General features: G+C 39.0%; 1 protein-coding gene across 2 annotated transcripts in view; it reads left to right on the forward strand.

Annotated features, from left to right (window-relative positions):
• si (sucrase-isomaltase (alpha-glucosidase)) overlaps nucleotides 1–24,969 on the forward strand; it is an 83,014-nt gene that overhangs the window by 34,654 nt on the left and 23,391 nt on the right. For both annotated transcript variants that reach the window (XM_031293323.1, XM_036001437.1), the window contains exons 21-41: nucleotides 1,208–1,264; nucleotides 4,076–4,200; nucleotides 4,497–4,585; nucleotides 4,847–4,896; nucleotides 5,264–5,449; nucleotides 7,818–7,967; nucleotides 8,076–8,282; nucleotides 8,440–8,594; nucleotides 9,699–9,867; nucleotides 12,455–12,551; nucleotides 13,180–13,292; nucleotides 13,633–13,758; nucleotides 15,006–15,134; nucleotides 15,719–15,832; nucleotides 15,956–16,018; nucleotides 16,179–16,292; nucleotides 16,404–16,494; nucleotides 16,620–16,758; nucleotides 17,615–17,748; nucleotides 17,840–17,874; nucleotides 18,510–18,626. In XM_031293323.1, coding sequence (XP_031149183.1) covers nucleotides 1,208–1,264; nucleotides 4,076–4,200; nucleotides 4,497–4,585; nucleotides 4,847–4,896; nucleotides 5,264–5,449; nucleotides 7,818–7,967; nucleotides 8,076–8,282; nucleotides 8,440–8,594; nucleotides 9,699–9,867; nucleotides 12,455–12,551; nucleotides 13,180–13,292; nucleotides 13,633–13,758; nucleotides 15,006–15,134; nucleotides 15,719–15,832; nucleotides 15,956–16,018; nucleotides 16,179–16,292; nucleotides 16,404–16,494; nucleotides 16,620–16,758; nucleotides 17,615–17,748; nucleotides 17,840–17,874; nucleotides 18,510–18,626 — 2,460 coding nt within the window. The remainder of the gene's footprint in view (nucleotides 1–1,207; nucleotides 1,265–4,075; nucleotides 4,201–4,496; nucleotides 4,586–4,846; nucleotides 4,897–5,263; nucleotides 5,450–7,817; nucleotides 7,968–8,075; nucleotides 8,283–8,439; nucleotides 8,595–9,698; nucleotides 9,868–12,454; nucleotides 12,552–13,179; nucleotides 13,293–13,632; nucleotides 13,759–15,005; nucleotides 15,135–15,718; nucleotides 15,833–15,955; nucleotides 16,019–16,178; nucleotides 16,293–16,403; nucleotides 16,495–16,619; nucleotides 16,759–17,614; nucleotides 17,749–17,839; nucleotides 17,875–18,509; nucleotides 18,627–24,969) is intronic.

Here is a 24,969-nt window from a genome sequence, read left to right on the forward strand (position 1 = left end):
ACAGTTAGCAGACATGCTTAGTCCTGCAGTCCCTTCCCATTAGTCAGTGTGGTGAGTGATATGTGCCGCAAGCAAATCAGACACCAGAAAACGAGGTATAGAGGGAGCATCCATTTCCCCAGGCTGTCATCCCACAGGCTGTGTAGCGGTTCTGACAGGTGATCTGCCTCAAACTGCGAATGTGGACCCCAAAGAGGGCATTAAGTCATTTAATTTAGTTAGCAGGCCATTAAAGAAATATGTCTTTATCATATTTTACTCTTTATAGAGTTTCACGTGTTTTGAATTTCAAATTTGCTCTTATTTGCCTCTGTTTGTTTATCCTTTGTTCCTTATTCTCTTACCTTTGTTCGTTCTTGGCTTCCTGTCGACCCTCTTTCTTGTTCCTAATAACAGGCCTCAGAGGGCCACACAATAGAACATGCTGCTGGAAAGAGAGAGAGAGAGAGAGAGAGAGAGAGAGAGAGAGAGAGAGAGAGAGAGAGAGAGAGAGATATGTTTGTGCCATCGATGACTTTGACAGACGGCCTTGCCCTACACAGCTGACATAGTGTATTTCACAATTTGGTCTAGTTTGCTCTTTCTTTTGCTGCACTCTCTGTGTTTATCTCCCTCTCTCTCCCTCTGTTCTGCCCGCCAGAAAGAGCAGGGAAGTGACAATGCTATCAAAGGCTTGGCACTCTTCTATTGATTGCTCCTGTCTGTCAACCACCTTAAGCTATCAAAGGCTGTCACCTATCAGTCGTCGCTTGATGCTGTCTTTTCCATCATCTGTACCATCATAGCACTGTAGACTAAAATGTCACAAGGGCTTTGTGAAAACTTTATATCAGATGGTAGGCAGTTTTGAAATAACTCTCCTTGATGGAAATATTTTATCTTTTTTTATTATTGTTAAGTTGCAGTGATTTATAGCGGCAAGAAGGATCCACGCTTCCTTTGTAGTGTATTGTAGCTTCTCTCCTCGTGTTTAACCCTGTTAAGAAGATTAAAGTATCAGGATTGGTGCAGTGAGCTAAAGCAGGTGTTACTGGCTGCTAACACAAATCAAACACAGGCATGCTTCACACAGAACACAAAGCTGTCATCTTGTGATGTCTACTCTACAAATCAGAGCTTTATAATGTATTTAATAGCAACAACAAATGTTTAGATTTGTTAAAATATGCACACATATGAAGAAATATGTTGTTCTTGTTTTCTGCAGGGTGTGGACAAGGTGTGGGCATATATCCCAGATGCTGTGTGGTATGACTATGAGACGGTAAGACTATATTCTGCTCACTTTAAAATAGTTTCTCGTAAAGCATCCTTTTCCTCTTCAGATAAGAAAAGATCAGTAGTTGTTATAGATGCAAAATAAGGTATATACTTACAGCAAACACTTCAAATCTCCCAGCTCAAAATATTGCTGATATATTTTATTTTAGAGAAAAAAAGGAACTTTACCTGCGACAAACTGAATATTCTCCAAGTTAAGTGCACATCACATTCATTCTTTTATTGTTTTCTCTGTTATGATGGCCATTAAACGATGTCTAATCTGTGAGAAAACTAGATTCATACTTTAATTAGACAGCACAGTGTGGGTGTTTCTTACGTTTTTCCTACCCAATTTACATACATGAAGAAAATGGAATATTAAAAACACCTGTCAATAAAATGCAATCAGATTCAAAACCACAAGGCATAAAAAAATACCATAGAGTTGAATCAACATCTCTCTGATACAGTCTTATGAAACTGAACGTCATTAGCCTTATACATATGGTAAACAGGAAATGGGATGACAAATAGGCTAAACATGAATAATTGCAGGGTTACTGTATTAATGCATTATTTTGCATGGGTGTACCTGATTATTTGTAAACATAAAAGTGTAGTGCTCAACAAAAATGGTTGCAAAATCACTTTTAATTATTATGTTAGTGGAATGAACACATACAAAAATAACACGTGTCACATGAAAGTCTTTGCCTTGGAGTTCTTTGTCTGAGACTGAGAGACGAGAGCGATAAGACAGAGCGAGAGTAAGGACAAAGATAGAGTGAAAGAGGGGACAGGAAAAAAGAGTGGAGAGACTATCTCCCTGACAGAGAGATAAAAGAGGTGTTGAGCTCCTTTGGGACCTTATTTGGTCGTCACAGTGGCGATGTAAAGCGCCCACTGATCAGATGAACGATTAGATTGGCTGTCTTGCCGCCGGCCCCTTATCCTGGTTGGTCCCCTGTGATTATCTGGGTAGGAGGATGGAATCGGGGAATGTAGTGAAAATGACCATGAAAAACAAGTTACAAAGTAATGAAATAATAGAAAAAAAACAAAGGGATGAAGGAGCAAAAACAGACAGGATGGGAGCTGAATTAAGACAGTACGTGACATGGAGAGAGAGAGAGAGGAAAAGCAGGGGCAAATCTAGAAGATGGGAAGAAGAAAAGGGGGATGGCATTAACGGTATGTAGAGGAGTAGGGAGATGGGAGGAATGGCCAGCAGGAATAAAGAGAAGAGAATGCACAGCTAGAGAAGACCTCCTTAAGGCAGACAATGAGGGGGTGATAAGATCTGAAATTGCTTGTAGACGCTCCACTAACTTCAGCCCACACACTGGCCCATACTCTACTGTATTGTACCACACACACACACACACACACACACACACACACACACACACACACACACACGCACACACACACACACACACACACACACACACACACACACACTCACTCACTCACACACACACACTTCCATGGGAATAGAGGAAAATGGGATAGAAAAAAGAATTAGAGCACCACAAGAGAGAATAACATGACGTGGAGAAAGAAGGAGGTTAAAGGAGAATGAGAGGAGATGGAGAAAAGACAGTTTTAAATTGTTTTAGGCTGGTCTGAGGATTCAGTCCTCAGGGGATCAGAAATTAACTGTGCTCTATCTGGGCCCTCTGAGAAATGAGTGGAGGGGCTGAGAAAGAGACACAGAAAGAGAGAGAGAAATGTGTCTCCTCATGTCAAATAAGTTATTCTTAGCAGTACAGAACAATACCATTACAATGATTATGTCATTATGCAAAACAAATTAACACATTTGACATCCTCCTCAACTGACTCAGTCACAGCACTTTTAAACTTTTTTGTAACCATTTAGATTTTTTCTTTTCTTCAAAACTTCAACTGTGATCAAGGGCAGTGGCTCATTTTCCAAAATGAGGCTTAGGTTTGATAACTATGAGCTACAAGAACAAGCTGTATTTTTCTATTTCACTGATAACTTATATGTAAAGGGTCAGTTCACCCAAATTACAAAAAAATACATATTGTCTTACTTACCTCTACTGGTAGCCATGGATTTGGCTTCATTCCCTTAGGTTTTCACATATCCTTCTCTGAGATTTCTGCCACAACCCCAATACAATGAAGGTGAATGGAATTTTATTTGTGGGGCTCACAGGTTTACTAATTACAATAGTGCATATTCCACAAACTTTACTTTGAACAGACATATTTTTCTCAGTAGAAAGTAGCTCCAATGAAAAGTGTCCACAGTAAGGCCTGTGGCGTATCCAGAGTAAACAAAACCGTAAACCGGCATTTTTTAAATGCTCTTTAAATTATTCTTTAAACTTATGCAATAAAACGTCATGCAATAACTGCAGCAATCAGGTTCAAATATCTCAAGTATTTCTAAGAGTGGAATTTATAGCTGAGAAGGCCTAAAGTCATCATTAATGGCTTAAGTTTTCTATGCTGTAGTATCTTGTTTTCACTGTTGTAGATTATAAAACAGCTTTGGACCAAATACATGTCCTAGCAGGGTTGCAGACCCAGACTAAAAACTGATCCATTTACACCAATGGTACACATAGGTGTTTCCTGTGTTTCTGTGTCAGTGTTTAAGGGGCCTCACTCAGAAAAAGTCAATTCTAGAGAAGTAAATTTCATGCAAGCAGCCCAGGCTTGTGCCATGGCCACTGTCTGTCCTAACCATGAAATGGGCAACACAGAGATTGTCTTGCCCACAGAGCATCATACGGTGGAATTTAGGTAAGTTAATAGATTCTGTTCTCCTACCAATCAGATGGAACGGTTGGCAGACCGCAGAAAGTATGTTGATATGCATCTGCCAGCTGACAAACTTGGTTTACACATCAGAGGCGGCGCTATCCTTCCCACGCAGAAACCTGATGTCACCACTACATACAGGTACACACACACACACACACACACACACACACACACACACACACACAAACAGTTTTAAAGATTTCAATAAGCAATCACGTACAGTAATTACATGCGATGTACATTCATATTATCATGCACACAAAAGCATACACAGAGCATCAACAAATGTACATAAATCATAATCATAAATGCATCAAATTGTGTCTCGTGTTATATTTGATTAATATGCACAGATAGTAGTTTTTTGATTCATTCAATTGGAAATACACGTGCGTATGGTGTTTGTACTTCAACCTGTGTTTATGTGTCTCTAGTCGGCGTAACCCCATGGGTTTGATCGTCGCTCTTGATGACAACAACCAGGCAGCTGGGGAGCTATTCTGGGATGATGGAGATTCCAGAGGTATTGTATGCAAATGTACTGGTGTGTGTGAGACAGGATCATCCACATCTTGTTATTATCATTCATTACAGGCATGTTTTTATGAGCATCAAATTGAAGCTCTTGTCAAGCACAAAGCATCACATAAGTCAGTGTGACTGTTCAAACACTGTTAGTCAGCTAACACACATTAACAAGTGAAGGTCAGTTCTCTACTGTGTGGCAGTACATCTGTTGTCAAACTGCTGTGAAAAACATCTGCTCTTTTTTTTCTTTTTACAGAAACAGTTATAACAGGCAACCACATCCACTACGAGTTCTCCACTGTCAATGTAAGTTTCCCTCGCACACATCCACACCGTCTTCTAAATCCAGCCCACATAGTCCCTCTGATCTGAACTTAAGTTCAAAACCCCCAGAGACCACACCACTAAGCATAATTGGTCCATGTTACACTGCTGAAGCTTTGTTGGAACAAGTACCCCATGTGCCTCCTTCCCAGCACTGAGAATTGGCTTGCATGTTTAATGAATGACGGTGATGTTCTTCCTGTACGTTAGATCTATCAACCTATTATTCTATCTATTGAAAACAAAAACTGAAAAAAAACTGAAAAACATTATATGTTTCAGAATGTAAATTCAGCAATTTAGTTTGAGAGCAAATTAGGCATATCATTGTATGTCCTCTGCCTTATAGGGAGTGCTGAAGATGCAGGTGACCCATTCCGGCTACAGGGACCCAAACAACCTTAAGTTTGAGAACATTACTGTCCTCGGTGTGCCTCGACTTCCTATCTCTGTCTCTGCGACTCACATTGGCACAAATGGAAACTCTACCACCATAGTGCCCAACACCAACATACAGTATGATGAAGCTAAGAAGGTAAACAAACACATAGACATTGCCATGTAAAAATGCAAAATAAAAACAGCAACCATTATCTTTTTGTATGCTAGGGGAAAATACCTTTACAGAAAATGCATTAAAATATTGCATAGAGCACAATGTAACAATACCAACAATGTAAAAAAAAATGTGAACCAAGTCAAGCATTTAGGAACTCAGATATTTCCCTCAGGAGTTTGATGGAGACCAGATCAGTGCAAAACAGTGTGTGATTGTCGGACATTCATCAGGTGGCCAGAAACGTGACTCAAAATAAATGCTAATGTTGCTCTGTGTCTGCTGAATGCGTAAAATAGGTAACTATTTGCAACAAGTTTGCCATATCAACTTTATATGTGATAGTATGTCATTACTATTGTATGTTTACTAAGGGTGTCACGATTTTGATTTAAAATCGAAATCGACCAAAATTAAGTCACAATCTTGAATTTCGAATAAAAAAAATGGAATCGTCGATACTGCCACACCCCCATGTCACGTCTGATCGGCTTGTCAAGCGGAAAAAACACACGTGCTGAAGTGCTACGAGTCAGTCAACCTCCTGTAACTTAGCTACAGCCAGTCAAAAGTTAGCATCGCAACTGCAGATGCTGGAGACCCATCGACAGAACTTGAGCCCCCTCCTCTTTCACTGAAGTGTGTGAAAGTGTGGAAGTATTTTGGATTTCCAGTGAGTTAAACGTTTGCATTGTCGACAAAAAAGCCACAGTTTGCAGGCTCTGCTATGTGCGTGTACCATATTCTGTGTGTTTACCATTGTAGTAGTGCTCCAGAGGCGTGCGACTTCTGATATAATTGTAAGTCGCTTTGGATAAAAGCGTTAGCTAAATTACATGACATGTACTGTAATGTAACATTGCGAACAAAGGTCAGATATTATATTGCATAAAAGTCTAGTCTAAAAATGGCATAGCAACCTGTGCTTTTAAAAAAAAAAAGAAATTTAAAAATCGAGAATTTGGAGGATTTGGAAAATCGTGACACCCCTAATGTTTACAGCTTGTTCTGCTGCCTCCAAGTGGCCAAAAAATAATCTTCTTTTGTCCTGCTTTAGAAAATTAATTATAAATATAATAATTATTTGTTATTGTTTGTTACATTTCTGCTTTTAATCTGCATTCCCAGGATTGAGTGAATCACATTTGGTAATGGGAATTTTATAATTGAAAATAAATAAGGAATTGTATTAGTAGGTTAGAATTGAATAAACAATGGAATAATAGGCTCAACATAGACATATCATATGAAAAACTCCCATTTTCTCATCCAAGTCAAGTTAAGCTATTCAAGTATTTTCACTGTGAGGAAAACCTTGCTGTATGATACAGGACAGATTTAGAGTGGATGAGTTCTATGGTGGCCACTCTTGCCGACTTCTGCCATTTGTTTCAATAAGACCAGGATTGAAAACATAACTGTACATTTCAAGGTTAGCCTCTAAGTGTAAGAAATGATAACAATTTACGTTAGGAGAGGATCGTAAAAGCTTCCGTGTGTGTGTGTGTGTGGGTGTGTGTGTGAGAATGAGTGAGAAAGGGTAGGGAGACTATGTTGTACTTGTCTGTGTGTAACTAATAAAAACTATGAAGAAATCCATATGCATGTGTGTGTCAGCAAGAGAAAGAGTAGTGAGAAAGAATAACAATGGTCCTACAGTAACTGCCCAGGGTTATAAGCAGGAGTCTATAAAGTGTCAACAAGGTTCAGTTAAGTATTACTATAGAGCTTTACCTTTTGTGCTTGTGTATACTTGCGTGTGCACATGTGTTTATGTGTGTGCAGCCAGGGCTATGCTTCTGTAAATCGTCAAGGTCTCTCTGGTCACACACACAAGCATGCATTTATCAAATGACTCTCAGCGGTAATCATTTCCTGGGGGTGAAGGGTAAATGTGCTGTTAAACCTAAACTCTGGCTTGTCATGTCCATCAGTCTTTGTATGCCTAGTCAGATTGGGCCTTGAACATAGCTCACAGCCACGAAAGATCATTACTTCCATATACACTAAAATAGAACAGTACTTTACTACACAGGTCACGTTGGCTCCCTGTGTTTTATTGTTTTTTTACTTGAGTGTGTTATGTTTTTTTCAAAAACATTTCCTACCTGCTTTATAGCCTTACTGCCTTCAGATGGTGATTGTAGTGGCTAGAGTGAAAGGTGCTCCCCAAGATTTGTTGTTCCTAGGAGAGGCTGTTGAAACATAGAGGGAAATGAACAGCTGTCTTAATTGATAGCACACAGCAAGCCTGTCTGGGCATGTCCTGACATTGGCATTCTTGGATTTAATAATCACTGCTTTCACCCACCTTAGTCCTCACCTTAATTTCATCACAAACACACAGGTTATGTCCCTGCGTGGCCTCTCCCTGACTTTCGGGGAGACCTATGTGGTGCAGTGGGAACTGGACCCGAAGGAGAGCCAGCGCTTTGACTGCTATCCAGAGCAGCATGCAGATGAGGCTAAGTGCAAGGCCAGAGGCTGCATCTGGGAGGTGAGGGGTGACACAGATGAGGTTCACATGCACATACACATATTATTTATGTATTCTATCACTAAACAACAGCTTCAAAATGTTGATATGCTTTCTGTCCCCATTCAGCCAAGCACCAGTGAAGGTGCTCCATGGTGCTTCTATCCAAGGGACTTTGGTTACACTGTTACAGAAGTAAAAAACACCAGCTCAGGCATAACAGTTGATATCACTCGGAACAAGAAATACAGGAGCAGTGGACGCCCAGATTCACCAGACATTGACACAATTCGTGTTAAGATCCATTACCACAGCAGCGACATGCTACAGTTTAAGGTGTCTGTTTCTTCGTGCTAGTAGTGGTGCATATCATGTTTCTTTCCCCGTGCTGCTTCTCTGACTATTTTTCTTTATTTCAATGCATTCATCCTGCTTGTGTGCTCCACATAAACACACACACACACTGACACACTATCATTCCCTCCCTGTCCAGATCTGGGACCCAGCCACAGATCGTTATGAGGTTCCAGTGCCACTGTCTGTTCCTGCTGCTCCTGAGACTGACGAGAGCAAGAGGCTTTACAAGGTCGAGGTTACCCCCAACCCATTTGGCATCCAGGTCACAAGGAAACGCACAGGAACCAAGATGTAAGTATTTCAGTTGTACAAGTGGTTCAGGTGGGCTGAGGTTGTTGTTGTGTTCTAGATGTTTCATTAATTTTTGGTTTATCACTATTGTTTGGATCTTTCATCATTATAAAAAACTACAACTTCTCCAAAATGTTACCAGTTCAGCAATTCATATATTTTCATATCATCTTTATCTAAACCTGTGCAGTGAAATGTCAATGTTCCAAGGCAAAACTTTTAGTGTTATTACAAATGTCAATGTGACTTTTAATGAGGTTTTCTTACTTCTGCAACATAACCTGGTCCAGTTTCACTTCAGATCTCTATTGGAATATTAATCTTATTAAAAAAGCATATTTGTCATTAATTCTGATGTGTCGACATATTTTGTCTGTTGTATGTTGTTAGCCTTTAGCTCCTTATTATTGCTCCCTACCATGGCCAGTCACTCTTAAAAAAGAGAATGTTAACCACAGTTATGTTTAATAAATAAAGTATATACTTTCCTAAACATTAAGGTAAATGAATATGCAATGCATTCATTTTGTTTCAACAAGCTCGATGCAATCCCTTCACTTTGTCCCTTAAATTGTCCTCTTTAGGGCAGTGATTCACCAGGCCATTTTGGGCAATATAGATGCTCCCATTAACAAGCAATAAAGTGAGATGTGGGGTAAAATTTCTATTCTACCATATTTTCAGGCAAGAAACACATTTTTACCCTGTGATATTAAATTAACAACGCTGAGTCAACTCATCTGGCACAGTTACCCAATCAGATAAGCTCAGGAAAGTTTCCCAGTGTATCAGTGCCTAAAGTAGTTTCCTCTTGTTCAGCAGTCATGATGATGTCACATAAAGCAGTCCAGCATTGAAGAGTCTTTTCAAAGCATATCTTTAATCTTCTTTTTGTAGTTAAGCCTTCCGTGTTTTTTAGAAGTGTCAGTAGAAAGTTTACTAATTAAAATGTATGAAGTATGTTGAAGGAATGCCTGCAGTTCCTGCGGGTTATTATGCTTATTTGTGTCAAACATATTGTGAATAACTTCCTTTGACAATAATTCCCTCTCCCCCTCTCTCTTTCCATCTCTCATTGATTTAATCCTCTGTCACTTTTCTTAGTTGGGACTCCTCTGTGCCAGGTTTTACATTCTCAGACATGTTCATCCAAGTGTCTACTCTACTGTCATCAGAGTATGTCTACGGCTTTGGAGAGACGGAGCATCCCACCTATAAACACAATCTCAGTTATCACACCTGGGGTATGTTCTCCAAGGACCAGCCTCCTGGTGTAAGTATCACACTGAAGCTCTCGTGCTTATCAAATGTAGCTGCTGTTGGGATTGTCTGACTGATAATGATTTCCATGAACAAAATACTAACAACCCCCCCTCCTTTTTAAAGCATTGTCATGTTCCATCAAAACCAATTGTGGGCTGGTTATGGCATATGTAACATCACACCCTGCACTGAATGTCTTTATCTAACATCACACCCTCTAGAGACTGCAGAGGTGACTTGTAAACAACCTTCCTGTGCAGTATATAAACATGCCTTTCTCACATTTGTGTCACTTTGATGTGGTGCTGTTGATATGAGTGTCATCATGTTTTTCCTACTGGTGTCAAGGCCAGACAGGATGAGGTTTCCAGCTGCATCAGCATTATCAAGCCTAATTGCTGAGCTGTCAAGACAGCTCCACGGGGTTCAGACAAATGTTATGGGGCCCCTCGGAAAGCAAGGGAATTTGAGTTAGGAGGGCGGAAAAAAGGGAGAGCAGATGAAAATGATAAAAAATATATCAAGCAGACAGGGTGACATGGACTCTGTATTTGTATCTGTCTTTGATATACTAATATTAAACTGGATAAGACAACAATCTATATAGGAGTTTGCCATATAAACACATTTTTTTGATTAGTTTAATCTAAATTAAGAAGGAAGTTACAAATGTAACTATGGTACAGTGAATTATGGATGGCCACAGGATCGAGGCAAAAAAAAACTGCTGGAATGTGTCAGTGGGGGGAGTCTTGGTTTTAATTTTTTTTCATTCGTGAAGGGTGCATCGTCAAGCTAAAACTGGGTGTTAAATTGCTTTTTACGAGCATTTTACCTAAAGCACTATCCAGGTAACTGACAGCACTGGCCAAAAATGTTCCCCGGAAAGACATTTAACTCTTTTTCTTTCTTTTCATATTGATTCACCATTAGTAGACATCTCTACCACTACTGAGTGTTGCTTGCTTTAATTACTAACAATTACACAAAAAAGAAGGGATAATTTCAAAGAAAGTGACAAAAACCCAACAAAATAATAAACAAACTGAATGTAAAACTGCAATGTAGAGCACGTCATCTGATTCTACTCTCATGGGTCTTTTTTTTTTGTTGAATTTGCACAGACATACTCTACAGTAACCACAACGATACACAGCTGCGACATGAAAGAGATATGGTTTGAGGTTGAATACTTGATAGTTGAGGGAAACTCAGACTTTGTAGTGTACTCTGGAGGGGATATCTCCAGTCACTAACTAGGTTGTGTGCCATAGAATATAAAGGAGAATATAAATATGAAGTTTTATAAGGTAAATTGCTTATTTACAATCCTGTTTTATTTAGAAGATTGTCCATAGTTGGACTATTACAATCCATGTAAATGTACCCTGAATAAGTGTGTCTCTGTCTGTCCATACATATGAGTGAGAAGCCAAGAAAGACCGTCAGAGAGAGACCAAGAGAACACTGTCACTGACAAGCTAATGACCTTTCGCCTACTTGAGTCAGGCCATCACACCATGTAGCAGGGCCACAAGGACACAAGCACACACATAAAAGCACACATTCACACAAAGATGTCACAGAGACAGAGCAAGTCATCAGAGCCATTGTATTACAGTTTAACAGCTTCTTATGTACCAGGGGTGCAGGAGGCTGATGGAGTGTGACGTGCCCATGAGTTTTCGTTGCAGGACGGTGACATCTAAAAGTGGCAGATTTCCTGTCCCCTGCCACCTTTCTCTCTGTTCCTCTTAGCCTAGTCTGTCTAGTTCAATCCTCATCTAAACACTGCAGATAACAGTGGGACCTTCACAGTAGTTACAGAAGGAACACACTGTGAAACACAACTCAATCTCTCTAGAACCATATATTGTTACGGATGCATAATTACTAAAGCACACTGCAGTGTATACATGTAGAAAATCAACGCAAGCAAATGCAAACATTTATAGCATGTGATAAATTGTCACAGAAAAAGGTAAACATAAATAAATGTCTGCCTTCAGCCACACAAGTTGATTAAAGTAGTGGTTAAGTAGGCATTAAAAACTATTTTGGAAAAAGCACATTTGCCAAGTTGTGTCTGGTAAACCACCAACCTACAGCTTTTGCATTCAATTTTTATCTCTATGCAACATTTAGGACTTCCTGATTTTGGTATAATACCCAGCAGCAACTAAAATCCCAAAATAACTTCCCAGTTAGTTCTCCATCGATGTTCAAACTCAGGCCAGAGGATATAGTGAGAATTTGGAGCACTATTGGGTGCTATACCTACCAAAGAAAGTATATATTTAAATACATGTTTTATTCAGTGCACATTAATTTGCAAAGATAATAGTTGTAGAAATATTTGTTCCCTACCTCTGGGGAAACTGTTGAAGTTTGGAATGTTGACAGCACTGGGAGCAAGCCCATCAGTGTTGTCACACCTATAAATGCATTGACAAATGCCCTGTCAGGTGTAAAGAAAAATACTCATGAATAAACAAAGTGGCACACAAGCAAACATTTGTACAAGCCACAGAACAGATTCTTTACCCAACATCTCACACTTTTCTCCTTTATTTTTACTCTCTGTCTCTCTGCTACAGTACAAGATGAATTCTTATGGAGTGCACCCTTTCTATATGGGCCTTGAGACGACTGCTGATGCTCACGGTGTGCTGCTACTAAACAGCAATGCCATGGGTGAGAGGAGCACACACGCAGACACACATGCACAAAGGCACACACATGCTTGTACATGCACATACGCCATATGCAAATGAGACCAACCATTCTGATGTACACATAATCACACTCAATTACATATGCAGCGAGAATGAATGTATTAATGAATGAGGCTATTTCCCATGTTTTAAGCAAATGTCCTTTGACAGGGAATCTTATATAAGGCCAACACAGCAGAATAAGCACTTTCTACTCCACCTTTGTGTATTTCCATACTGAACAGTAATACACACTTTAACACAGGCAAATGAACATGCATCACACATACACACGTGCTGCTATATTGATATCTCACTTTACAAGAGCTCAGGTACTCATCATGTGCCAATGAAATGAAAGTGAAAAGAAATACCTAATTTTGAATGTATTACAAACAGTTTTCATAAATACGCTTATACTTCTGTAGAACAAAATGTCTTGTTGTTCTCCTGTCTTGTCCTCTCTTCCTGTTTTCCTGTTTGTTTAAACTTTAAGTACTAAAATATGCATGTGCCACACATAGTATGGACACAACATGTACACACACGTACATAACAATTCATTTACATTTCTAAGGGACATTAATTCTTATTTGCTTTATGTCCAGATGTGACTTTCCAGCCTACTCCAGCTTTAACCTACCGAACTGTGGGAGGCATCCTTGATTTCTACATGGTCCTGGGACCTACACCTGAAATGGTGGTGCAGCAGTACACTGCAGTACGTCTTCTTGGACTTCTGGTCTGCTCGTGTGTGTTACTGTTTGCATTTGTGTGTGCTTCTGCGCCTATGTGTGTGTGCTGTGTGTGTTTTGTGTCTGGCCCAGGGCCGCTGTTGATGGACTGCAGCAGCTGGGAGTTCCTCGCTTCAATGCGCTCTCTCATTTAGCCTATTCAAACACACACACATACACACACACACACACACACACACACACACAGATGTACGCACAAACAAACAATCAAATAAACACTTTATGGACGCCGTCCCATTTTCCTGCAAAACAACTTTTTCTGTGCTGAACTGTTTTGACTTCCTTGTTTGTTTTTCTTCTTAACAGCTGATTGGACGACCTGTTCTACCTGCCTATTGGTCCCTTGGGTTCCAGCTCTGTCGCTATGGTTACGCTAATGACACGGAGATAGCAGATCTATACAGAGACATGAGGGCAGCGGGTATACCCTATGTAAGTTCTTGGACAAATACTTAATATTAGAATATTTTCAGCATTAAAAAATGCTACAAGAAAACGTAAATCCTCATCTCATATGTTCTTATTCAGTTCATATGTGACGATGTGAAAATATCAAACCTCATGTATCACAACTTCATAAATGTGATTAAAAAACAAAATGTTACATTTTACAGGACACAATGCTGATGCTGCCCACATACATTGTATCCAATTACATTCCAGTATGTTTGGCTGCTTTTGCCGGAACACTGATATCATTCAACGAGTGTCCCAACACAAGGAATCATGTAATTGCCCTTATACAAACAAATGCAGTCTGCAGAGCTTTTTCTTGTCTGCTCTGCTGTAGGTTGTACAGCATAGGGACATGCACTCAGTGGAATAGACTGAGCTTAATTCACTACAGTATCTACCCATATTTTACAATATGAGTCACTGTATGCGGACAATAAGTATATAAAACTAAATCAGATAAAATAAGTTATTGGGATCAAGCAAAATGGACTTCATGGATTACATTGGGTACATCCAGTTTAATTTAATGAAATGTGACCTCTAATTTCATTTGAAATCCATTCCATTGTAGGTTTCACAGCCTCTAGACATTTCCAGTTTTATACCAGAAACAGTAATTCTCTCTGACAGGGAAATCAAGGGTTCAGATTTGAATAACATAATAAGTAAAATACATCTGTGAGAGCATTGTCTTTGACCATGGCAAGATGTCCCATGTGAAAACAGGCCAGAATCCTCTTCATCATGCAGAACAGAACATAAGAATCCCCATCGATAATCAAGTGATCCCATGAATATGCTTCCTCTAACCTGCAAGGAGCTGACACCAGCCAAAAATAATCCTGCATCAATAACTGGAATGAAAGAAGCAGAAAATACAGCTACTTACAAAAGCTACTCATCAGCTAACTTTACTGTCGAACCACCCTTAAACTGCCACCGCACACCAGGCAATCGAAGTAGATGAAAGTGTTGTTCTCACTGTAAGAAATAAAAGAAAGCTGAATTTAAAAGCAAATTAAACGCATACTTCTACCATATCTCAGGGGTTGTATGCCATACTTTTTGACAGAGTTACATACATTTTAGTAGGAATCCTAGCATTTGATATCACTGTATCAAAATGTATTGTGTGCTGTTTTAATTCCCGTCTCGTTCTGATATTTTTAACAAAACAAAGTCAGTCTACAGTTAATTTGAACTTTAACTGCTGTCTGTTGCAGGATGTGCAGTATGCAGACATTGACTACATGGACCGTCAGCTGGACTTTGTTCTGAACCCAAAGTTTGCTGGACTGCCCGCCCTTGTTGATCGCATGAGGGGAGAGAGCATGAAGTTCATCTTCATTCTGGTAATGCCATTATATCATAAAGTATTGATACAGTTACATGATTGGACTGGTTTTGAAGACCTTACTTCACAGCGCTGCGGAGGAGGGTCTAGCTAGTCCACACAGCATTCCGGGATGGGAGAAAAACATTTTCTGGTTAATCAGCATTTCTTTAAACCAATCACAATCGTCTTGGGTGGTGCTACGTGGCGCGCAGAGCCACGGTGCCACTGCAAAATAGCCTCGGGAAGGAACTTGTTTTGGTGAAACGTGCACGTTCAAAGGTTGTTTTAGTTGTTTTAGATTGGACAAATACTCTAGCTAGCTGTCTCGATTTACCCTGCGGAGATCTGAGGAGCAGTTAACCATTACAACACAATAAAAACAGTAAGGTGAGGGACATGCGGCCGAACAGAGTGAAATCCGGCAGAATTTCAGGCGGCACCGGAGCAATCCCGGAAGTGGAACCTCACGGATATAGACCACATGATTGGGCACTCAAGGGTCAGCAGCCCATAGGGCAGGTGTAAATCTTATATACAGAATGTGAAATTACTGAATCACTAGCCTCTGTAATATGACAAACTGAATGAATTGAATTCCAGGATCCAGCCATCTCAGGCAATGAGAGTCATTATCCTGCCTTTGAGAGAGGTAAAGCACAGGATGTCTTCATCAAATGGCCCAAAAACATCAGTGATGAAATTGTGTGGGGGAAGGTAAGAGGGAATGGATGGCCAAACAAAATACACATGCATGTATTGATAAAGAGGAATTGAAACCAACAAAAATCATTTTGCACATTGTGTGGTGGTATGATTCATATTTTTCTTTATTTGCAGGTCTGGCCAGATTACCCCAATGTCACAGTAGATGAATCTCTGGATTGGGATACCCAAATAGAGGTACAATATTTTCTGTATTCACTACTCTGTTATACTGAGTTTCCTATCTTCCGATATATTACATATTATATTTGTAAAATGCATGAGATCTTTGAGACTTGGTTAGGTTGTTAAGTTTCCAGCATTTCATTTCCTGATCATTTGACTGTCCCATTTCCAGTTATACAGGGCATACACCGCATTCCCCGACTTCTTCCGCAATAGAACAGCAGCATGGTGGCATCAGGAAATCCAGGATCTCTATAATAATCTAAAATTCGATGGCCTCTGGATTGTGAGTGACCAAAAGAAGACATTTTAAAAAAGTGACCTTATTACCTGATTCTGCCTGACTTTCTTTTCACTTTTCCTGCCTGCATTTCCTGCACTCTGTCTTCATCTGTAGGACATGAATGAGCCTTCCAGTTTTGTCCACGGCACAGTTGGAGGGAAGTGTCACGGTAATCCACTTCTAGAGAACCCTCCATATATGCCACGTAAGACACACACGTTTCTGTTTTGTTCTCCTGTCTCATGTTGTAATTAGATTATTAAGATGTGATATCAACATTGTGCGTGTGCCTTTAAAGGAATCTATGTGTTTGTGTTTTGTCTCCAAAAGCCCTGGAGTCTCAACATCTTGGTTTAAATCATAAGACTCTGTGCATGAACAGCGAGCAGATACTCAGTGATGGAAAGACAGTCAGACACTACGATGTCCACAACCTCTATGGCTGGTCACACACCAAGCCCACTTATGAGTAAGTGAATATATATTTATATTTGTGTGTTTTGTGCATGCATCCCAGCTTCTATGTTTTTGCTGAGTCTATATAGTAGGTGGTAGTATTTTACACTTTACAAGTAAGTATATCACCTGTAAAAGGGCAGATTAAACATATTATTGTGCAAAAGTATCTACTAAAATGCCCATATGAGCCAACACAGATGACAGATGTGCAAGTTTTAATAATATTTTTGTGATATTTTAATTACAGCAAACAGGGCACATTATCTGGAAAATATGCATTATCCCAAAGAAATATGTTTCTATTGCCTACTGAAACAACCTACATTTGGAAGTAGACAAATTAGGGTAGGGTCCCAATCCTATAAAATCTAAACACAGTCAAATTTGATGTTGGAGAAGAAATAAGAGAAAAGGAAGAGCCGAAACTAGCACTGCAAACACATTTAGGAAGACACTGCAGCCACAGGAGAGGCATAATTAATATATTCTAGCTCTCCACATAAAATACAGTTCAATCAAATCTTTATGAAAATAATCACCATTGTGAAACTACATTGGTCCTTGTGGTGGAATTTCCCTCTCACCACAGGGAGGCCAGATTGCAGAGTTAGCTGCAGAATGGGGATGCCTGGGGATGCTCAGCACCACTGGTCCCTGAGCCCTGGTGCTTTAGTTTAGGAATTGTTTCATGTTTAGCCGTGCTAAATTTAACAATCACAATTAATTGGCTAATTTGGTTCCAAAATGAATGTCCCTTATTTAAGGAGGAGAAGACACTTTTACATTTTATTTTTTGCTAGTTTGTTGTGTGTCTGTGTGTTATTTCTACGTGTAAAACAAATCACTGAGTCGCTTTCTCTGTGCAGCGCCCTGCTGAATGTGATAGGTAAAAGAGGCATAGTGGTGACCAGGTCCACTTACCCCTCCAGTGGAAAATGGGCTGGACATTGGCTGGGAGACAACAATGCCAGTTGGGACCAGCTATACAAATCCATTATAGGTACATATGGAAACTATGCAAACCTAGAAACATACTGTAGAAAAATAAATCTTTAATTTGACATAACTCCCAATTTTCCTTTGCCCTACAGGCATGATGGAGTTCAGTCTGTTTGGCATCTCTTACGTAAGTATCATCATCTGATCCTGGTTTTGACAAGACATAATCTTATTGATGTGACCTTGTCCTCTCTAAGTAGATTAGAGCAACCTGAGTGATGTTATTTTGTTTGATCAAAGGACATCTTGAGACACAATGTGAAGCATGTCATTATAAGCCCCACCCCAACCAAGAGGCCTAGAGCTAGTTCTTCAGGACCTATATAAACTTAATAAAACTTACATTTTTACATTGTTGTCCTGGCTTGCTGTGACTTTGCATGTTTGCCCCGCTGTCTCTTTGTGTTTATTTATGTCTCTCTCTCTCTCTCTCTCTCTCACATACTGTCCTGTCGTCTCTCATCTCCTCAGTGCGTCTAATAATAATTATAATCTGACACCTCATCGATCCCTATATGGTAAATGTTTTGGTTGCCCCCAGCCCAGCCACAGGATCAGACACACAAAATCCCTCACTCTTGCGGTGTCTTGCTCAAGGACATGTTTGGAACATGATGCTTGGAACAAAAGTAGTGTGACCCCAGTTACTGTGGTTGGAGGGTGCTCTTTATAGTCAGACCTGCACCCTGGTGACCATCTTTCTGTCCATCTCTGTCCCCTAACACACACACTGACACATTTTTGTCTGTCCCTCTTTTTCAGACTGGGGCAGACATATGTGGGTTCTTTAATGCAGCTGAATATGAGATGTGTCTGCGCTGGATGCAGCTGGGTTCCTTCTACCCATACTCGCGCAACCACAACGGCAAGGGTAACAAGGTGAGCAAATTCAAAAAAAAGAGGAAAACATAGAGATGATCTGGGCTGTAAAACCTTTACACACTTTAATTCAGTTTCCTAAATACAAACTTATTTTTCCTCTTATTTGTGCTTGTTTGTTTTATTGTTGTTTATGGCTTGTACATTCAAGCTAAAACAACAAATTTGTAAGGGTTTACTATAATGCTGGTAATTAGGATCCTGTTATTGCCAGGGAATTCTCACCATATTTTACTCCTATTTCCTGGAAGAAAACCTGCAGGTACACCTACATGTCGAAAGCAATTCTCCTTCTGTAGTTCTTCAAACTACAGAAACAACATACCAAAATGGCAGTTTGCTTCACATTTGTTCTGCCACTTCACACATTATAATGGTTAAGGTAAAATTGACTGAAAAACTGAGGATCAGATGATTTGACTGTAAATGATTGCCATTGTGTTTTCAAGATTCAACATTCCCTTAATTGTCATTTGTATGCTTTACATAAAAAAGAAATTGTGTTTCACACATCCACCAGTCAGTAAATAAATCAGTGCAGACAGAATACTAATTCCATTAACCACGTCTCCATAAAAACAAAGACGCAACAAGTCTCTTACTCCACACTGTAGCGATCTCCATGGGCTGATGGATTTTTTCTACTTCAAAGATGGAGCACTTTTCAGTGTAATCGTTCAACTGCCCATAACCTAATGAATATGAAAGAATAACACCAGAGAACTGAAACTATATATAATTGAATGTATAAATTAATTTATGGGGAGAAATCCTGTTCCATGAAAAAGTTAACGTTAGCTTACTGCCTGTAGCTTGACTATTCCAGACACCATGGCCCATGCCGGAGATGGTGGAGAAACAACAGAAAATCCTCCTGCAGTGGCAACATTTTGTCTTTCTCATGAGTTATGTAAAGAAACAACAAAGGTAAAGCATGTGGGCTCCGACAGGACTCCATGGTGCCTTGAGGTACACCCATTAACTAATGGTGCATTCAACTGCGCCACGAAAAACACTCTGAGAAACTCAAACTGTTGTACCCTTCTGCTATGTAGTGGCTCTTATTGTGGCATCGCCATCCCTGTTGAAAAAAAAATATTTACATCAAAAATTGAATTGAATCTTGACACCCTTCGAAAAGAGTGATACAGTACATTCCCAGGAAGTAATCATTTCAGAAGCGCGGAGAGGCCTTCAACCCAAAAGTGATATATGTTTATAATACAAAACAGGCAACACAGCACAATTGTTGCATTCCAAATGTGCATGCATACAACTCTGTAAAAGGAGCCACATGCTTTCAAAAGGTAAGTTGTCAAATGTTACCAAACTGGTGCTCACTGTAGCTCAAGAGAAGACAATAAATCTGCTGTTGTGCTCTGAAAATGGGGGATCAAAAAGCATTTACCAAGACTTGGCAAACTATTGTTTGCAAAAAAATACAAACCAAGCTGCTTTCTCTACCCGTCTTTCTCTTAATCTGCGTCTGACATACACAAACACACAAAAAGATAGACCTGCTTGGTGGTGTAGTGTTGGTGGCATTCTTTCTAGCGGTGACCTTTAAGACCGTTGGAACACATCTGAGAAATCCAATAACGCCTGTCCGGAGATCGATCCCACCAGGCAAACTTTCTCTGCACTAGAGTCTGCAATACTAGACTGGACACATATACGGCTGTGTGTGTGTGTGTGTGTGTGTGTGTGTGTGTGTGTGTGTGTCAGTGCTTTTTAACAGCATGGAGTGGGGATATAATTGAATTCTCAAGGTGATCTGGGCACCACTGCACACCACCTAACCTCCACTCCACACACACACCCCATGATTCCAATCATTTAATAATGGCTTGCAAATGGGTGTTTTAACATGGAGAAAATTGTCAGAAAACACACACACACACACACACACACACACACACACACACAGGGCAGTAGAGGGCAGCACAAAATGACAGTTCGGGAACACAAAAAGTAAGAGGGATGGAGATAGAATTGGTGGAAAAAATGTACAGGTATTCATATCAAATAGGAGAAAAATAACAAAGGGATCAAGTGGTGAAATACTGACATGCAAATACAGAAGAAAGGAATAGAGTGGGGAAGAGAAAAGAAGTTCAGAGGTTACGAAACAGAAAGAAAAAATGATGAGGGATAAAATTGGCGGAAAATAAAACAAGATAGCAATTTAGCAAGTTAAATGGTTGTGACACAGAGTGGGGATGAGGACGTGAGAGCTGGAACTAGGCTAAATAAACAATTTGTCGATTTTTAAACACCTGGGATAAAGTGAGGGGGCAAAAAAGAAGGGAGAAATGGGAATTAAGGTCAGCTATTTATGTAGTCTACTGTAAAAACTGTATTATTTTTTCAGTCAGCCATATAAATCAATCATCAGACAGTTAGTGACTGTAACCTTGGGTCTGCTTAACAAGGCATTTGACAACAAAGTATTAACACCACACACCAGACCAGAGGGTACACACGGTCAGAGACAGTGGAGAGAGAAAGAGAGAGGAGAGTTTTTGCAGAGTCATTCCCAGAGCTTCGTCACGCCTTGTGTCTCTTTGCCCTCAGACAACTTTCAGTGTTAACCTTGAGATAATTTCACTGTACCAGCAATATGCTGCAGTGTCCACAGTCATATCAGAACAATGCAAAATTAATTAAACAAGATATGCATTCTTCGCCAATAGTTTAAGCAGCGTAGGGATATTCAAGTCATGCATTTTGCTCTTCAACCATAGGGAAATATTGTTCGTCAAAATATATTTTTCTTTTTATGATGTGTGCTCTGCAATGCAAAACAGAAACTCAAAAAGTTTATGAGATGGGGCGAGGGAGTAGATTCCAGACAGATAAATGAAGAGAAAGACCAAGCAGAGGAGAGAAAAGATGAGAGGGGCTGACACAGCCAGATAACCTCATTTTTCCTAGAAGCCGTACGTGCGCACACACATGCGTATCTGTCTACTATCAGTGTGTCACAATGTTTTTCACCACTTTCAATGTGGCCATAAATTAGGTGAACTCATAAGATGGATTCTCTGTCTGCTTCTCACTCTTCAGCACTCCCCTACTTCCATCTCTTCATCAATCCCTCCTCTGGTTTTCCATAGATGAAAACTCTACCTTGAGGGCTCGACAGACAGTGGTATAACTGTCAAGATTTGTGCGACTGAATGTTAAAAAGTATAAACCAAGCTTTTGGGAGATTATCCTGTTTGTGACCTAACTTATTACATAATAACAGCAACAACACCCAAATCATTTAAGTGTGCACGCCGAACTAGCATTAATAAACATTATTATTTTAAAGTAAGAAAACTGTACGTCTACATCTGTACACATTAAAATATTGTCAATATTGCTATTATTGGCCATTTTAGTAACTAACTAAAAAGGCCAATAATAAAAATATTTATGTCCTTACTTATTGGACATGAGTATGCCCTTATTCATCCATGTTCACATCCCATGGCAGAATGAGAGTACAGGGCACAAACTAAACATAATGGTAACTTAGGTTACGTCTGTGGAAAATGACAAACAGGAAACCTAAACATGAGGCAACACATCATCAAATTCTGAAACTCATCCCATGACTATCCAGCTTTTCACAAAACTGGGCAGACTTCCATGATTGAATGCTAGGTGAGGAATACAATGCTAAACTGAATGTCAGCTGTCTAACCCGACCTGTTTACTTCACATATTTCAGTAGTGCCGTAGCTGCGACAAAGGTTCTGGGGACAGTCTTTTTTAGTTCAGCTGTATTAAAGGCAAGTCTGTGCACTGAATTGGTCCTTGCAATCCAGGTGCCAGTAGGGTGAAAGAGCAGCAATCATATGTGATTCTTGACCATGTCTATTCAAACCGTTTATTTAATATTTCTTGAGTTTGATGTGACATAATGGGAAGGAATAGCTAAAGAACTAACCTTACAATGATCACAAATTCATGTAGGATGTAATGTCTAAATCGTGCCTCTTTGTGGCTGTGATATTCTTCCATTTTCTGGCACATGACCAGAGCCAGCTCCCATAGCTCGAGGTCCTATTCTAGATATATAAAACCTGTTAATCCTGACAACAAAAATCCACACACTCATTTGATTGTTCCAATTTCACCGTGGCCAGTGGCTGTCAGAAATCTGTAGCCTGTAGCTTTACTGCACAAAACTGCCCAAAGCCACTGTCGATACTTTGTTTTTATGGACTCATCTGGTTCAGGTTGGGTGGTACAACTGTATATGCATTGCATCAACTGTAGCTGTCCTCTCTCTAATTGTGAAAGCAAACCAAGTTTATACTCACTCATTCAGATTAATTTGATCAGTCTCACACTTTCTCTTTTACACACAACTTACCATGCTAATTACTTCCCAGTAAACACATCTGATGGTTAGGCATGAGGGAGCAAAAGAAGGGTTACTGAAAAGGGTGGCAGGTAGAAGAACTCCTGGGTTTCCAGATAATTGCAATATTGTAAATGTCCTCAGAAAATTAAATGATAATCTGGTCAACTCCTTAGGTCATAAGATAATGGAAATGTTCAGTATTCAACTGTGTGCTGTTAGGCCTGTACTTAGTAACCACTGGGCTACAGTTAATAACTATTATCAAATCTGACCCAGCTAAATTGCAGCTGGGAAGAAAATGTCTGTCATTTGTATTGCTCTCTGTGATGATTTTTATGATAATATCTAATGATTTTATTTCTTAAATTGAAAGACAGGAGACACACATATTCACACTTACTGTAACTGCATAACAATCTGAGAGAAGCCCTGCAAACACATGTATACACACATATGCAAACAAAGTACACACTACACACACACACACGGTATCATAGGGAGGAGCATATGGTGATGACACGCTTCAGCTGAAAATGTTCATGATCTTCAGTGTGTGTGTGTGTGTGTGTGTGTTCTTGTTTAACTATATTCATGGGGTCCAAAAACCGGGAATACAGTATTATGTATGTATGCATGTTGTGAAATCCAAATAGGAAAGAGTCAAGTCTTGATACACAGTGACAAGATAAGAAAAACACAGCTGTGTGTAAACGTACACTGTAAAAAAAAAAATCGTAAAAAAACGGTAAAAAGTCTGGCAGCAAAGTTGCCAAACACTTACCGTCAAATTACAGTAAAAAACCTTACATTATTTTACAGAAAAATTCTTTTTTTAAATACAGAAATTTCCTGTAAATATTTTCTGTATTTTTACAGTCTAACTATTGTAGAATTAAAACAAATTCTTGTTATAAAACATTTCTAGAATGTTAAACAACTGTATAAATCTTTATCAAAACTAAGAAATATTGCAGAAATACCTTAAAATTACATAATTTAAATGAAAACTGCTGTTTTCATACGGTTTTCTTTGGTAAATTCACAAGATTATTCAATCCATCCACAAGAACTCTGTTAAAGTACAGATTCCTGGATGTAAAACACATAAAAAGTATGTAAAATGACTTTCAAATACCCTCCTTTAGGCATTTATTTTATGATTATCCAATCTATTTACGGTAAATTCCTGTTTAATACTGTTTTTTTACTGTACAAAAAAGAGAAGATAATGGGATAATACCTTCCAGAAACATTGTAATAATAGTCATTACTTTATATAAACAATATTTGAGAGTATTTACAAGCAACTCTCCAATATATCTACATACTTTTACCATTAATGTATGTTGTTTACTTTAAATAAACATTCATTTATAGTTATAAAAGGCAACTCTCCAATATATTTACATACCTTTACCATTAATATACGAGGTTTACTTTATATATACAAGCAAATATCCAATATATACACATAGTTTTACCATTATTGTATGGGTGTTCACTTTATATAAACATTATTTGCCCGTAATAACAAGCAACTATCCAGTATATCTACAGACTGTACCTCATTATTGTATGGGGGCTTACTTTATATAAACTGTTCTTTATAGTAATTACAAACAACTATCCAATATATATATATATACTTTTACCATTATTGTACGGGGTTTACTTTATATAAACATAGTTTTATAGTAATTTAGAAGCAACTCTCCAATATATCTACATACCTTTACTATTAATATATGAGGTTACTTTATATAAACATTGTTTTATAGTAACTTAAAAGCAACTATCTGGTATATCTACAGACTTTTCCTCATTGAAGTAGGGGGTTTACTTTATATAAACATTATTTGACAGTAATAACAAGCAACTCTCCATTATATGTACATACATGTTTATTTTATATAAACTTCATTTGACAGTAATAACAAGCAACACCAATATATCTACAGACTTTTCTTAAAGTGCATGGGATTTACT

The sequence above is a fragment of the Sander lucioperca genome, chromosome 5 (genome assembly GCF_008315115.2).
Source record: "Sander lucioperca isolate FBNREF2018 chromosome 5, SLUC_FBN_1.2, whole genome shotgun sequence".
NCBI lineage: Eukaryota > Metazoa > Chordata > Actinopteri > Perciformes > Percidae > Sander > Sander lucioperca.